Raw genomic sequence first — 12826 nt, forward strand, 5'->3', positions numbered from 1 at the left:
CATATACATGTTCTTATGTTGCGTACAAAGTTAGGCCTAATTTTGATCAAAATTAGATTTTTTACGAATTTTTTAAGTTGCTAAAAAATCAGGCCAAAGTCCCTGTACTATAGTACAGGGTCGTCGGCCAAATTTCATCAAAAATTACAAGGTGAGAATTCTTCATTTTTATTACATTTTCTGATGTATATACATGTTCTTATGTTGCATAGAAAGTTTGAGCTGATTCTAATCAAAATTAGATTTTTTACGAATTTTAAAAGTTGCTCAAAAATTGGACTAAAGTCCCTGTACTATAGTACAGTGACTTTGGCCAAATTTTACCAAAATTGAAAGATAGGGAATTCTCCATTTTTATTACATTTCCTGATACCTATACATCTTCTTATGTTGCGTAGAAAGTTTTAGCTAATTCCAATTGAAATTGGATTTTTTTACATTAAAGTTTATTGAAACACCATAGACTATTATACCATTCTTAGTCTGATCACTCTTAGGTCTCTGGTTATATATCGGAAGAGAAGGAAGCCATTGCTCAGAATTACCTCATACCTCAAGCTCGTTCTTCCTCTGGTTTGGAGGATGGGCAGGTCCTCATAGAAACTGATGCTCTCCAGTCCCTCATCAAGTGGTACTGTAGGGAGAGTGGAGTGAGGAACCTACAGAAACACATTGAGAAGGTGCAGACTGCAGACATTACACACAGTCACACACACACACAAGTCATGATAATATTCATAAATGCGTTACATACACATGTACATGTATTGTCCTTTGCTTGTTGAGCTGTTTTATCAATTTTATGTACATGTGCATCTGAATGTACAGTTACTTAAATATTTAGCTAATATTGTATACATGTACTTATACTTGTAATATAATGGTATTCCTTTATTGTAATCTCATTCTCCTTCATTTGGCAGATATTACGTAAAGCAGCTTTTAAAGTCGTATCACAGACACAAATTAATGATGATGAAGCTGAAGAAGATGAAAAGAAACAAGAAACAAAAGAAGAGAAATCTTCTCCCCCTCCTGTCACTGATCCTGTCACAGTCTCTTCCTCTAATTTAAAAGATTTCGTCGGTCATCCTCCTTTTGTTTCCGATCGTCTCTATGAGACCACACCCCCGGGAGTGGTCATGGGTCTTGCTTGGACATCAATGGGCGGTACTACTCTTTATGTGGAGACAGGCGTGGCTGAGGGGCGGGGCCTGGCAAAGGAGGAGAGAGGAGAGGGTGGTATGACTACCACTGGACAGTTAGGAGATGTAATGAAGGAGTCTACTGTTATTGCTTATACTTTTGCTAAGGTAGAGAGAGAGAGAGAGAGAGATGGAAATACTGTATAGCTAGAAAATTTGGTGGAGTAAAATTTTGGCAAATTGAGGTCCATTTGCCAAATTTTTAGTCTTCAGTTTGATAGGGTTCCATAGAAACATGCACAGAGTTAAAATTTTGCTTAAATTTTAACACTCCAAATTTTCTAGCTATACAGTATAATGTGCTTTTATGTAAATTGTGTTTTTCTGTATTATTTTAGTCATTTTTGTCTTCAAAAGATCCTACAAATGATTTCCTTGATAAAGCAAAAATTCATCTCCATGTTCCTGAGGTAGGTAATACTTCATTATTTCATTATCTAACACTATTAATTATTATTGTTATTATTAATTAAAGGGTGCTACCCCAAAGGATGGTCCCTCAGCAGGTGTCACTATAGTCTCTGCCCTCCTCTCACTGGCTATGGATCGTCCAATACGTCAGAATGTTGCCATGACTGGGGAACTGTCTCTCACTGGAAAAGTATGTACATGTACTACTTCTACCTAACTCACAACATGTGCATGTAATATAACCAAGAGTACCGTATAGCAGGATTTATTGATGAAGGCTTTATTTTGACGAGTTGATGATTTAAAATAAAATGTCAAATTTAATAACTGTCAAAAATTTTATACTTTGTGCCGCGTGTACACGAAGGGCACTATTCATCAAATTAAAACTTGCCAACTGGGGAAATTTACTGTTTTTGTCAAATTTTTTACTTGTCAATAAATCCCACTATACGGTACTTCTGCTATAACACATGTACATGTACACTATTTCATGCACCATACATGTAATACCACTGATACTGGATCCTGATTATCATGTACATGTACATGTACATTGACTCCTGTAGTAACTGTGTATTGCATCCAGTAATGTTGCTTAGTTTTTTGTTGGGATTGTTTATCACTTGATGATATCCTTATGTTTTAGTTTTTTAACATTAATTTTTTGTTTCATTAATTGTTAGGTATTGCCAGTTGGTGGTATCAAAGAAAAGACGATTGCTGTCAGTAAAATAAATTTATAATTCCAAAACTTGCATCATCTTTCTCTCTACTCTATACCTTAGGCTAAGCGATCAGACATTAGCTGTATCATCCTCCCTGAGGCCAATAAAAGAGATTATGAGGATCTGCCTGATTACATTAGAGAAGGATTGGAGGTCCATTTTGTTGGTCATTATTCAGAATTATTCAGCATAATATTCACTTCGTGAAACAAAGCAATTCCTTTATAGTGAATGATAATAATAATTATTGAACTATTGTGTTACTGTAATCATTGTATTATAATTTGAAACTACTTCATCATCTTTTGGTAGTAACATTTCAGATGTAAAGTCATCATATTAATCTTGTAAAGGCCAAAGGCGTGGCTAATTAGCTTAGCTAGATGGGCGTGCCTGTGTTCACTTTTTAATCATCAACACTTGTAAATCTGAACTGTCAGCAACAAGTGATGGAAGGCGAAACAAGACGAAGAGTTGGTACTGGTACGTCTGAAGAAGACGAGGAGAACGTCAAGCTAGTTCTACACGATGTTCTTGATCGTGATCGACCCGACTCCCCAGACTCTGAAACAACAGACGAAGAGGCTGGCAGATACCTTATGAAAGGAGCCAACAATAATAATCATAAGAAGTATCCTGATGATAGTAGCAGCGTTGAACCTCTATCGTACAAGAGGCCACACTGGAAGATAAGATACTGCAATGAGAGGTAAGGAGAGAATCCTTTGGTAAAGGTAGAAATGAATAATGACATTATCAGATTATGATCTGGACTTTACACTTTGCTTTACTTCTTGCTTTATGCTTGTACACTTGCTTGTACATATTTGGGTAAACATGACAGTATAGTATAGCGGGAAATTTTGAAGGAATTAAATCTGGCATTTTGATTGCCATTTGCTAGCAAAATAAAATCCACCATTTTGAGCCATTATGCGCATGCTCAATGGCACATGGCCACAAATTTGAAATTCGCCAATCACCAAAATTTAGCACTTCACCAAATTTATCTCCCTCCAAAATTTCTCGGTATACCATATATTATGCATGTACATGTAGGCAAGTAAGAGTTGTTTATTATTGGATTATAAGGAGCAACAGCATACTCTCTCCTTTCTCTCTCTCTCTCTCTCTCTTTATAGATCAAGGAAGATCATGTTGGCAATATTTGTCCTCATTTTGGGAATTATACTAATAACAATGGTGGCTGCTCCAATGGGAGTTTGGGATAAGATGAGTCGTAAGACTTGTGCTGAGCTCATGGATGAAGAGGAATATGCTCCATTTGCCTTTGACCCTGCTAAAGGTAAGAGACTAGGGGATGATAATACAAGAATATGTTAGTCAGTTAATGTTAGTTCATGCATAGTTTTATTAGGAGGCATTTGACCTCATCTTCTCTTTTTGAGCAACTTTAAAAATTTGTGAAAAATCCAATTTTGATCGGAATGAGCTTAAACTTTCTACACAGCATAAGAACATGTATATGCATCTGGAAAAAATATAAAAATGGAGAATTCTTAACTTTTCATTTTTGACGAAATTTGGCCAACGCCCCTGTACTATAGTACAGGGTCATTGGCCTGTTTTTTGAGCAACTTTAAAAATTTGTGAAAAATCCAATTTTGATCGGAATCAACTCAAACTTTCTACACAGCATAAGAACATGTATATGCATCAAGAGAAATATTAAAATGGAGAATTTATCACTTTTTATTTTTGATGAAATTTGGCCAATGCCCCTGTGCTATAGTACAGGGACTTTGGCCTGATTTTTGAGCAACTTTAAAAATCTAATTTTGATTGGAATTGGCTACACAACATAAGAACATGTACATGTATTTCTTTGCTTTCAATTACTATTTATTACTTCCTATAGGTAGTTTCTCCTTGTGTCATGATGGTCAGTCACTGATATCAGGTAGCATTGGTCTAGGCAGGTCCTTCTACAATGAACCAAGAATCAACAGATATAAATACAGTAACGTGACCACACTAAACATCACAAGACACAGTGTCAAACAAGATAACTGCATTAGGATAGAATGGGAAGGTGATTCTTCTACTGACCTACCTCTCCTTGACTGCTTTGATATTAAAGATGGAGTCTCCTGGTATGGTGGATATGAAGTGTTCAATCAGCAATGGCCCATTAACAATGACATGAGAACAATGACTCCTTTTTTACCAAGAGATATAATGCTTCAAAATGCATCACTGGATTGGTTTGGCCCTGTACTACATCCAGTTTGGTATAACTCAAAAGGTGTTGTACTGTATGTTGATGAGGATGTCCCACTACACATTAGTGTTGAGACTAATGGAGACAGTAAGAGGATCTGTCTACAGTCTTTGTTTTATTCTGCAAAATGTTTCCCTGGCTCTTTGGCTTATTCCCATCTCAAGTACACTGTCTGTGGTTTTGAGAATATTTCTCGATCGGCTCAATATTTCCTAAAAGAATCGCTAGCAGTACAACACCCGAACAGTACTCCTTCTATTGATCTGTTCTTGAAACCCATTTGGACCTCTTGGGCGGCCATGAAGACTAACGTGACACTGGATAAGTTAAAAGACTTTGCTAGTAAGATAGTCCCACGCTACCCCATCAGTCAACTTGAGATCGATGATAAATATTCGACTTATTACGGAGAGCTGGCTTTCGATCCGATCAAGTTCCCGCCTAATACAGATATCAATGCTACACTATCAGCTCTTGGGGTTCCTGGTATCTCAGCTTGGGTCCACCCATTTATAGAACCCTCCATCCCTGGGTTTTCCGACTTACTCGAAAATGGGACTTTTCTTCCTGGCGACAATGTGGTGGATGGTAACAGCGTCTCGCTCATAAAATGGTGGAACGGTTACGCTGGGGTGATCAACTTTGCTAGCGAGAGCATTAGACAGTGGCAGGCCCAAAGATTAAATGATTTTGTTTGTAAATATTCTCTAGCTGGCCTCAAGTTTGATGCTGGTGGTGATAGCTACATTCCTCAGTGTATATACATTAAAGGTCTTACCCACCCAGGTGGGTTCAGCAAGGACTATGTTGAATTTGTTGCTAGTCAAAGTTACTCTGATCGGACTGAAGTACGAGTAGGGTACTTCAATCAGGGTCAGCCATTGTTATTCCGTATTCTTGATTTCCGGTCCGTATGGGGTATTGATCATGGGCTACAATCAGTCATACCTACTGTCCTGTCTCTTGGTTTAGCTGGTTACCCGTTCATCCTACCTGATATAATAGGAGGTAATGGATATAACAACACAGAGCCTAGTAAAGAATTATATGTCCGTTGGCTACAGCTCAATACGTTTCTACCAGTCATGCAGCTCTCATATGGTCCGTGGCGTTACAATGATCCAGTGATAGAGTCCCATGCTGCTGAAATGATGAAACTACATGAGAACATTACTACCCAGTACATACTACCTCTCTTTAATGATGCAATGAAGTATAATTATCCACTCATTCGTCCTTTATGGTGGATTGCTCCTAATGATGAGACTGCTCTGAGACTCAACGATCAGTTTCTTGTTGGTGATACTTTATTGGTTGCTCCTGTTGTGACACAGGGGGCATTAAATAGAACTGTTTATTTTCCGGCTGGTTCGTGGAAGTGTCTTGCAAGTGTGTGTTCTGGTAATTCGTTTCAGAGTGGGTGGAGTAAACCTGTTTCTGTTACTTTGACAGATATATTGTATTTTAAAAAAGAATTGTGATTATTTTGTTATTATTGAGGTTATTACCCTTTTAAAAATTATATTATTATTGATCATTTAAATTTCTGTTGCAAATGATTTACTGTACTCAATAGCATAGTCTATAGATCCATTCATCTATATGCGATTGTAGTGTAGCCCAATAAAGCTGAAAAAGGCGTCAAGTGCTGAGCCACGCCCTTTCCAGCCCCACCCTAAACTTGCTGCAAATTGAAGAGAAACAATGGCAACGAAGAGCTCCCTTCCTCCTTCTACTTTGACTATTGGTAGGTAATATTTATATATTACAATGATATTTTATTATTGTAATAGAGCAACTTATTGATGTACTTAATCTGTTAAAGAGATGTGATTTTCCTCAAACAAGATGGCATGAGCTGGGACTGACACTAGGACTACACAAGAACACACTGAACGCCATTAGAAGGAACAATGATACAACTTATGAGTGTTTGGAAGAGTGTCTCTCCCAGTGGTTGTCCAGAGCTGATAATGTTGACAGTAAAGGAGGAGCTACCTTTGACTCACTGTCAGATGCTCTTAAATCTATGAATGAGAATGCTGCAGCTGACAAGTTAGATCAAGAGAGTAAGTTAATATCACTGATTGTATTAGTATTGACTGTGTGTGTGTTTATTCTATAGAACATAATGCTATGATCAGTGGTAATGATATCAAAGGAACCAATGATGTACACAGTACTGCTACTGGTGAGTGCGATTACATTACAAGACTTCTACAATAATTGATTATGATTCACACATTAGTATGCCATGATACAGATACAATAAATAATTTTAAATGAATTAATAAAATATTATTCTTATGGGAAATCATGAATTTTAATTTGGAAGCCACTTTAGCAAATCTTTGTTTTTTCGGCAACAATAGGGCCAGCTCCTCCTACAGGTAATAACAAGCCATTGATTAGAAATCCTCCACTCTCTCCTATTGCATTAATGGATATACCAGATGATAGACCAAAAGTATCTGAATTGATAGAGTTTCATGAGTTATTGATCAAAGGACAACTGGAGGAGTCTGTACCACTGCTTGATGCTGATACTATGAGAAAGATTAGAAATGCTGTTAATGATCATGAAGGAATGTCTCTTCTTATAAGAACATTTGAAGAACATCCAACACTGCTACATGAAATGAGAGTAGCTACTGGAAAAATAAAAGGTAGATCTATAAATATTAATTATTTAGCTAACTGACGTAATCACTAAATGGAATTACTATTAATAGGTTCATCACAAAAGATAAAGTTTCCTCCTCCAATAGCACCTAAGCCAAAATCATTATCACAAAGTGGGCGATCTCAACCAACGTCAATAGCAAAAGTGCCACAGCCACTTTCACAAACCACACAACCTCCACCAATAGCACATAAATCAAGTCGATCTCAAGATTCATCATCAGCTCCACATGATCCAACAGGAACAGTACTGCAAGATAAGGAGGGGATGAAAGATCCATCATCATTCAAACGAATGGAAGAATCAATGTCACCAGAATATAATACAATGAAAAAGATGTTAGCTGATCTTGTTGATCTTTTGGCAGGAAATGCTCCAGTTATTTCTCAATTAAATAATCATCTTTTTTCATCTGATCTCATTTCTAAAGCAGTACATGTTACTGTTGAAAGCACTGCAGGACTCACTCCTTATGATAGAGCTAATAAAATATTCTCTTCAGTACTAGCAACACTTGAGTGTCATCTTAATCCTAACAGTGTGTTCTCTTCTCTCATTATGTCACTACAGAAAGTAGGACTGAATAACATGGCATCTAAACTAATGAAAAATTTAAGTAAGATAAAATAATTTATACCCAATTTAATTACTTATTTTTTAAATTAATTTATAATAGAAATGAAAGGTGGTTTTGTTGATCCTACTTTAGAGCAGCAACCATCAGTCAGTAAAAGACCACTTCAATCAGTGGATGTCACTGCACAATCTCACAGACCACAACCAACAATCATTCATTCACAATCATCTGCTCCTACTACTGTCATTGAGCTCAGTTCAAAGAGTGAAGTTGCTGTCAATATTGGAAGTCTTAATTCTCGTTTTGCATCTCTTGATTCTAATATAAGAGATGAGTTTGAGGAGCTGGTTGAAAAAGGTAGAGTGAAGCTTAAAGCTGTAGCTAGGAGTGCAGCTGCTTATTTAGACATACCAGTTTTCACATTGAAATATGGTAATGTTGATGAATTATTTGATTCTCTTAAAAAGTATTGCAATTTCTTCAGTTGTGGTGTACTTAAACACTTGACAGACACTTACCTTTCAAATACACAAACTGAACTAACTCAATACATTGATAGTGTTGATAAATTCTCAGAATTATCACAATTGAAGCACATACGATCAACAATCAAAGACAAATTGTCATCATTACCAGCAGCAGCCTCACCAACCACTAGTGATCAAACAAAACCAGTTGTTATTAAACTGAATGACAGATGGGAAGAAATGACTCTCAATAACTTTAAAAGAGTTCTTCAGTATTACTTTGGTCATAAAGTAGCTGATATTTCTAGTATAGTGGACATTGATTTCAGCTCAGTTGTTATAACACTGTTAATACCAACCTCACTATCACAGTCTCTTATTGATACAATCAGCAACAAAATGAACTCGATGAGTAAATTAGGAATATCGGAAGTTGCTTTTGACAATAAAGTGAGTCCTTTCAGAAAAGTAGACTATGGCAATTTTGACATTTCACTTCATGAGTCAGTTAAAGCTGGTGATAGTTTCGAAGTATCAATGCTACTGCAGTTAGGAGCTGATCCTAACAGTAAAGATGAGAGAGGAAAGAGTGCAGTAGAGATAGCTAATAAAGGAGGACACACTCAAATAAAAGAAATACTTTTGAGTAGTGGAGGTGAGCTAATTACCGTATAGCTAGAAAATTTGGAGTGTTAAAATTTGGCAAATTGATTTCAAAAGAGGTTTGGAGGTTAAAATTTTGGCGAAATTTCAACTCTGTGTAGTCTATGCTTATATGGAACTCTATCAAATAAGAGACTAAAAATTTAGCGAATGGACCTCAATTTGCCAAATTCGCCGAAGTTTTACTCCACCAAATTTTCTAGCTAGATCTATACAGTATATGATATTTATACACACATCAGAATGCACATAGTGCACAAGTCAGGTTTCCCTTCCTTTACACATTCAATCCTACTTCATTTTTTGATTCTTTTGTTTCTAGTACATGTATTTAGCCTAGCTTGCACAAACATGGGTTAAAAATTTTCATGAACTGATTTGTTTTGGACTGGGCAAAAAACTAACAAAATTTAATCCACCTTAAAATTAAGAAGCATACAGTAATTTGCTTTTGGACATTTATAAGACTAATCAGAATTTATTTTCCTCATCTGGCATTTGCATCTTCAGCTTATGCATATTTTATCACCTATAACAATAACATTGTTCAAAATTTTTAATTATAGCTCAAAAGCAACTGTGTGCTCAAGACTACAAGCCTCCACTCAGTAAAGCTCAAAAGGTTCCTTGTAAAGATTTTAACTATCAAGTTACTGGAGGAAACATTGCTGCTATTGAGTTTGGAACTACATCAGTTTCACTGGCCTGCACAACCAAAGGAGATGATGCTGTCAGTACATTCAGCCTTGATGATGAAGAAAGAATTACCCATGTTTCTAATACTGTCCTGTTTAAAAGAGAAGGAAAAGCAATATCATTGATAGCTTTTGGGAATAGAGCTAGATCTCTGTTTACAACAGGAAGGAAATCTGGAGGCTATGATAAAGAGATTATTTATTCTGAAAAAATTAAAATGATACTAAGAAGGGAAAAGGTAAATTAAAATTATTAAATTTAATTTATTGATTCTTGTAGGGTGTTGACAGACAGACACTGGTTGAGTCATTTTCTGGTGAGAAGTTTTATCTGATTGAAGTCATTGCCTTTATACTGCAGTACTTGAAGGACCAGTTGATAGACCGTCTCTCTCGTACTGTCAGGCCATTGAAGACAACAGATTTTGATTGGGTCATTACTGTACCTCATGCTATATGGGATGCACGAGGAAAAAGAATGATGAGAGAAGCTGCTTATATGGTAAGTGCAGCTTCAATTATTGACATTACTATTGCCATTATTATATTATAGGCTGGTTTGCTAACAGAGTCTAAAAGGATCAGTGAGTTTACTCCTATATCAAGTAGACCACTACCAGTACCAGATGAAGTTAATCCTGACAAGCTATCATTAGCATTAGAGCCTGAAGCAGTAGCTCTTTATAGTCAGGAAACAGTAGTAGAGCAGGTCAAAGGTCAACCATCAGCAGCAGTTATCAGTCGTCCTACAGAGTATACGGTGATTGATGTTGGAGATGGTACAATAGATATCACTGCTCGTGTTGAAGTAGATGGAGGTATTGTAGTCCAGAATGTACCTACTGGCAATGCATGGGGTGGTACACAGGTAAATGAAGAGTTCTCTAAACTACTTCAAGAGATTGTAAGTGATCCTGGCTTTAAAAAGCTTATTGCTTTTGAAGATTGTAAAAAAAATCAAGCTACACTAAATAATATTGTGTACATCGAATTTGAACAGCAAAAGATGCTTTTTGGTCAAGGAAAAATAAAAGAAATTGCAGTAGGACTTACACGAAACTTTGTCAGATGCTATGAGAAAGCTCTTATCACAGGAGTTGAAAAAATGTGTGGCATAGAGTATGATGAAGATATGAATGACACACTTTTCATTGAAGAAAGTGTCACAGAGTCTAAGCTGTTTGGTCCAGTTATCCAAGGCATTATTGATTGCACACTGTCAGCTATTGAAAAAATTGCCAACTGCCCCAATACATTTTACCTGGTTGGTGCTTTTGGAGGGTGCAAGTACGTTCATGAAAAGATCAGTGCTGCTATAGAAAGTCACTATCAGTCTAAAGGTCACAAAGGCACTTGCTCTGTGATACTACCTCCTACTCCTCATTTAGCTGTTGCTGCTGGAGCTGTTATGTGGCGTAAGAATCCTAAAAAACTCAAAGCAAGACGAGCTGATGCAACTTATGGAATCGGAATTGCGGCAATATTTGATCCTATAAAACACGATGAAGCTTTTAAGTATTACAATGAAGAAACCTGCTGTATTGAGGTGTGCAATGCACTTTTAGAGAAAGGTAAGTTAGTTGGGGCAGATCAAGTTGTTACTACAACCATAACTCCAGAACAAGAAGATGCAATAAAAATGAGCATCATCATCTATTCAACACCACATTCTAAAATTCAGTATGAGAATAAGAAAACCAGTGTTACTGTAATTGGTGAACTAGTCATCGATGTTCCTAATGCAGACAACTTGCCCCTTCACAAGCGTGTGGTTGATGTCACACTGGATTTCACTCATACAGAGATACATGCAAGAGCCTACTATCGTGTGACTGGTGAAGAAGTTAAAACTGTCTGTGACTACATTTAAAAACATTATATACAGCCAGCTGTTTGATTTAGCTATTTTAATTTTAATAGTAGCTATTTTTTAGACTTAGCTGAATTTACAATATTATATTAGCCTAGTGTAGTAATAGATTTGACTTTTCAACATTACACTAGAATAAAACTAGCCCCAGGGTCAATATAATGTCAGGACAATTCTATGGCAAAATAGTACTATTGTGAGCACCATTTAATACCAGCAGTAAATCATTATTGTGTGTGTATGTCATCACTTAAAGTACAGCTACAGTGCAATGACACATTGTGCAATGCACATAAGAGCTCAGAATTAATTTTAAAACTATTAATAAACAATTGAATGAGAATGAGCAAAAAAATTAGCATAAACAATGATTATAAATTCACAGTAACACAAATAGATCTATACATGTAATCAGTCAATCATATAAATTGTATTTTATGGCCATTTAAAAAATATAATAATATAAATGATGTTTGTATATCACAAACACAATAAACAGTAAACAATCATTTACAATACTATTTAGTTTTTGAAGCAGTAGAATTATCTAACTTCATTTTTTTAGCTAAAGCCACTGCATGCATAATCTCTTGTTTGAATGCTCTATTAGTCTCAGTGTGAAGAGAAGAGGCTTCACTGGTAGCAGAGTTAGTGTCATATACAAAGAAGAATCTAGTGACTACGTGTTCACTATTGGAGCAGACCCATATGTCACCACTTCGCCTTAATTCTTTACTTGTGACAACTAGCAACGGACAATGCAGAAGAAGTAAACAACACATAGATATGTACATACAAAAATGCATACAAAAATACTCTTGAGTATAAAAAATTGCTTTAAAAAATATTTTACATTATACATTCATTGTAGAATACAAAAACAGTTCTAGATATAAATTAAAATTAATTTAAAAAGAATGAAAACTATTTTTAAAATGAATTTAAATTGATTGAAAATGAATGGGTACATTATTCTTATAAATTAGCTGACATGTATTAATACAATATATTGACTGATTTACCTTCACATAATGCAATACATGTAATGTTGAGCTTTCCTGCTAGTGTCTCCAACTGCTTACCACTGCTACCCTATAGTAATACCTCAACTTTACTTTTTGTGTGTGAAATATCTCTTCTACATGCTTTTTCTGTCTCTCTCTTTCTCACTTTTTTCTGTGATGATGGATCATAATAATATCTGTTACTGTATCCAAATGAAGTCATTGCATGAGGACTGAGGTATATACCACTACCATAGGCAGCACCATTGAGCTAGTAAAAT

At 35.9% G+C, this 12826-nt stretch overlaps 4 protein-coding genes across 4 annotated transcripts in view; 3 read left to right on the forward strand and 1 right to left on the reverse strand.

Annotated features, from left to right (window-relative positions):
• The window catches only part of LOC109580572 (lon protease homolog, mitochondrial-like), a 4094-nt gene extending 1416 nt beyond the window's left edge, over positions 1 to 2678 (forward strand). The window contains exons 2-8 of the mRNA XM_019993889.1: positions 117 to 151; positions 498 to 680; positions 924 to 1313; positions 1544 to 1615; positions 1681 to 1806; positions 2303 to 2341; positions 2405 to 2678. Of these exons, the coding sequence (XP_019849448.1) occupies positions 117 to 151; positions 498 to 680; positions 924 to 1313; positions 1544 to 1615; positions 1681 to 1806; positions 2303 to 2341; positions 2405 to 2551 (992 nt within the window). The 3' untranslated portion in view covers positions 2552 to 2678. The remainder of the gene's footprint in view (positions 1 to 116; positions 152 to 497; positions 681 to 923; positions 1314 to 1543; positions 1616 to 1680; positions 1807 to 2302; positions 2342 to 2404) is intronic.
• Positions 2679 to 2722: 44 nt separating this feature from the next.
• Positions 2723 to 6145, forward strand: LOC100635517 (uncharacterized family 31 glucosidase KIAA1161-like). Its single transcript, XM_011404124.2, has 3 exons — positions 2723 to 3053; positions 3487 to 3650; positions 4224 to 6145. The coding sequence occupies exons 1-3, from the start codon at positions 2794 to 2796 to the stop codon at positions 6065 to 6067; spliced, it is 2268 nt and encodes a 755-aa protein (XP_011402426.1). The 5' UTR covers positions 2723 to 2793; the 3' UTR covers positions 6068 to 6145.
• A 476-nt stretch (positions 6146 to 6621) lies between these two features.
• Positions 6622 to 11610, forward strand: LOC109580573 (uncharacterized). Its single transcript, XM_019993890.1, has 8 exons — positions 6622 to 6655; positions 6712 to 6777; positions 6959 to 7252; positions 7319 to 7885; positions 7946 to 8968; positions 9543 to 9910; positions 9952 to 10173; positions 10225 to 11610. The coding sequence occupies exons 2-8, from the start codon at positions 6723 to 6725 to the stop codon at positions 11539 to 11541; spliced, it is 3846 nt and encodes a 1281-aa protein (XP_019849449.1). The 5' UTR covers positions 6622 to 6655; positions 6712 to 6722; the 3' UTR covers positions 11542 to 11610.
• A 374-nt stretch (positions 11611 to 11984) lies between these two features.
• LOC109580581 (poly [ADP-ribose] polymerase 6-like) lies at positions 11985 to 12820 on the reverse strand. The gene is made up of 3 exons (XM_019993903.1): positions 12712 to 12820; positions 12564 to 12633; positions 11985 to 12286 (listed from the first exon to the last, which is right to left on the reverse strand). Exons 1-3 carry the CDS (start codon positions 12766 to 12768, stop codon positions 12060 to 12062), a joined length of 354 nt encoding a protein of 117 aa, XP_019849462.1. The 5' UTR covers positions 12769 to 12820; the 3' UTR covers positions 11985 to 12059.
• Positions 12821 to 12826: the final 6 nt, after the last annotated feature.

The sequence above is a fragment of the Amphimedon queenslandica genome, unplaced genomic scaffold (genome assembly GCF_000090795.2).
Source record: "Amphimedon queenslandica unplaced genomic scaffold, v1.1 AMPQUscaffold_13485, whole genome shotgun sequence".
In the NCBI taxonomy this organism is placed as follows: domain Eukaryota; kingdom Metazoa; phylum Porifera; class Demospongiae; order Haplosclerida; family Niphatidae; genus Amphimedon; species Amphimedon queenslandica.

Coding starts and splice junctions, on each gene's coding strand:
- LOC109580581 (XM_019993903.1), bottom strand. CDS start 12,768: ATGACTTCATTTGGATACAGTAACAGATATTATTATGATCCATCATCA. Junction 12,634..12,711: donor ATCCATCATCACAGAAAAAA/GTGAGAAAGAGA, acceptor GTATTACTATAG/GGTAGCAGTGGTAAGCAGTT. Junction 12,287..12,563: donor ATGTATTGCATTATGTGAAG/GTAAATCAGTCA, acceptor GTCCGTTGCTAG/TTGTCACAAGTAAAGAATTA.
- LOC109580573 (XM_019993890.1), top strand. CDS start 6,723: ATGATCAGTGGTAATGATATCAAAGGAACCAATGATGTACACAGTACT. Junction 8,969..9,542: donor AATACTTTTGAGTAGTGGAG/GTGAGCTAATTA, acceptor TTTTAATTATAG/CTCAAAAGCAACTGTGTGCT. Junction 9,911..9,951: donor TGATACTAAGAAGGGAAAAG/GTAAATTAAAAT, acceptor TGATTCTTGTAG/GGTGTTGACAGACAGACACT.
- LOC100635517 (XM_011404124.2), top strand. CDS start 2,794: ATGGAAGGCGAAACAAGACGAAGAGTTGGTACTGGTACGTCTGAAGAA. Junction 3,054..3,486: donor ATAAGATACTGCAATGAGAG/GTAAGGAGAGAA, acceptor CTCTCTTTATAG/ATCAAGGAAGATCATGTTGG. Junction 3,651..4,223: donor TGCCTTTGACCCTGCTAAAG/GTAAGAGACTAG, acceptor TACTTCCTATAG/GTAGTTTCTCCTTGTGTCAT.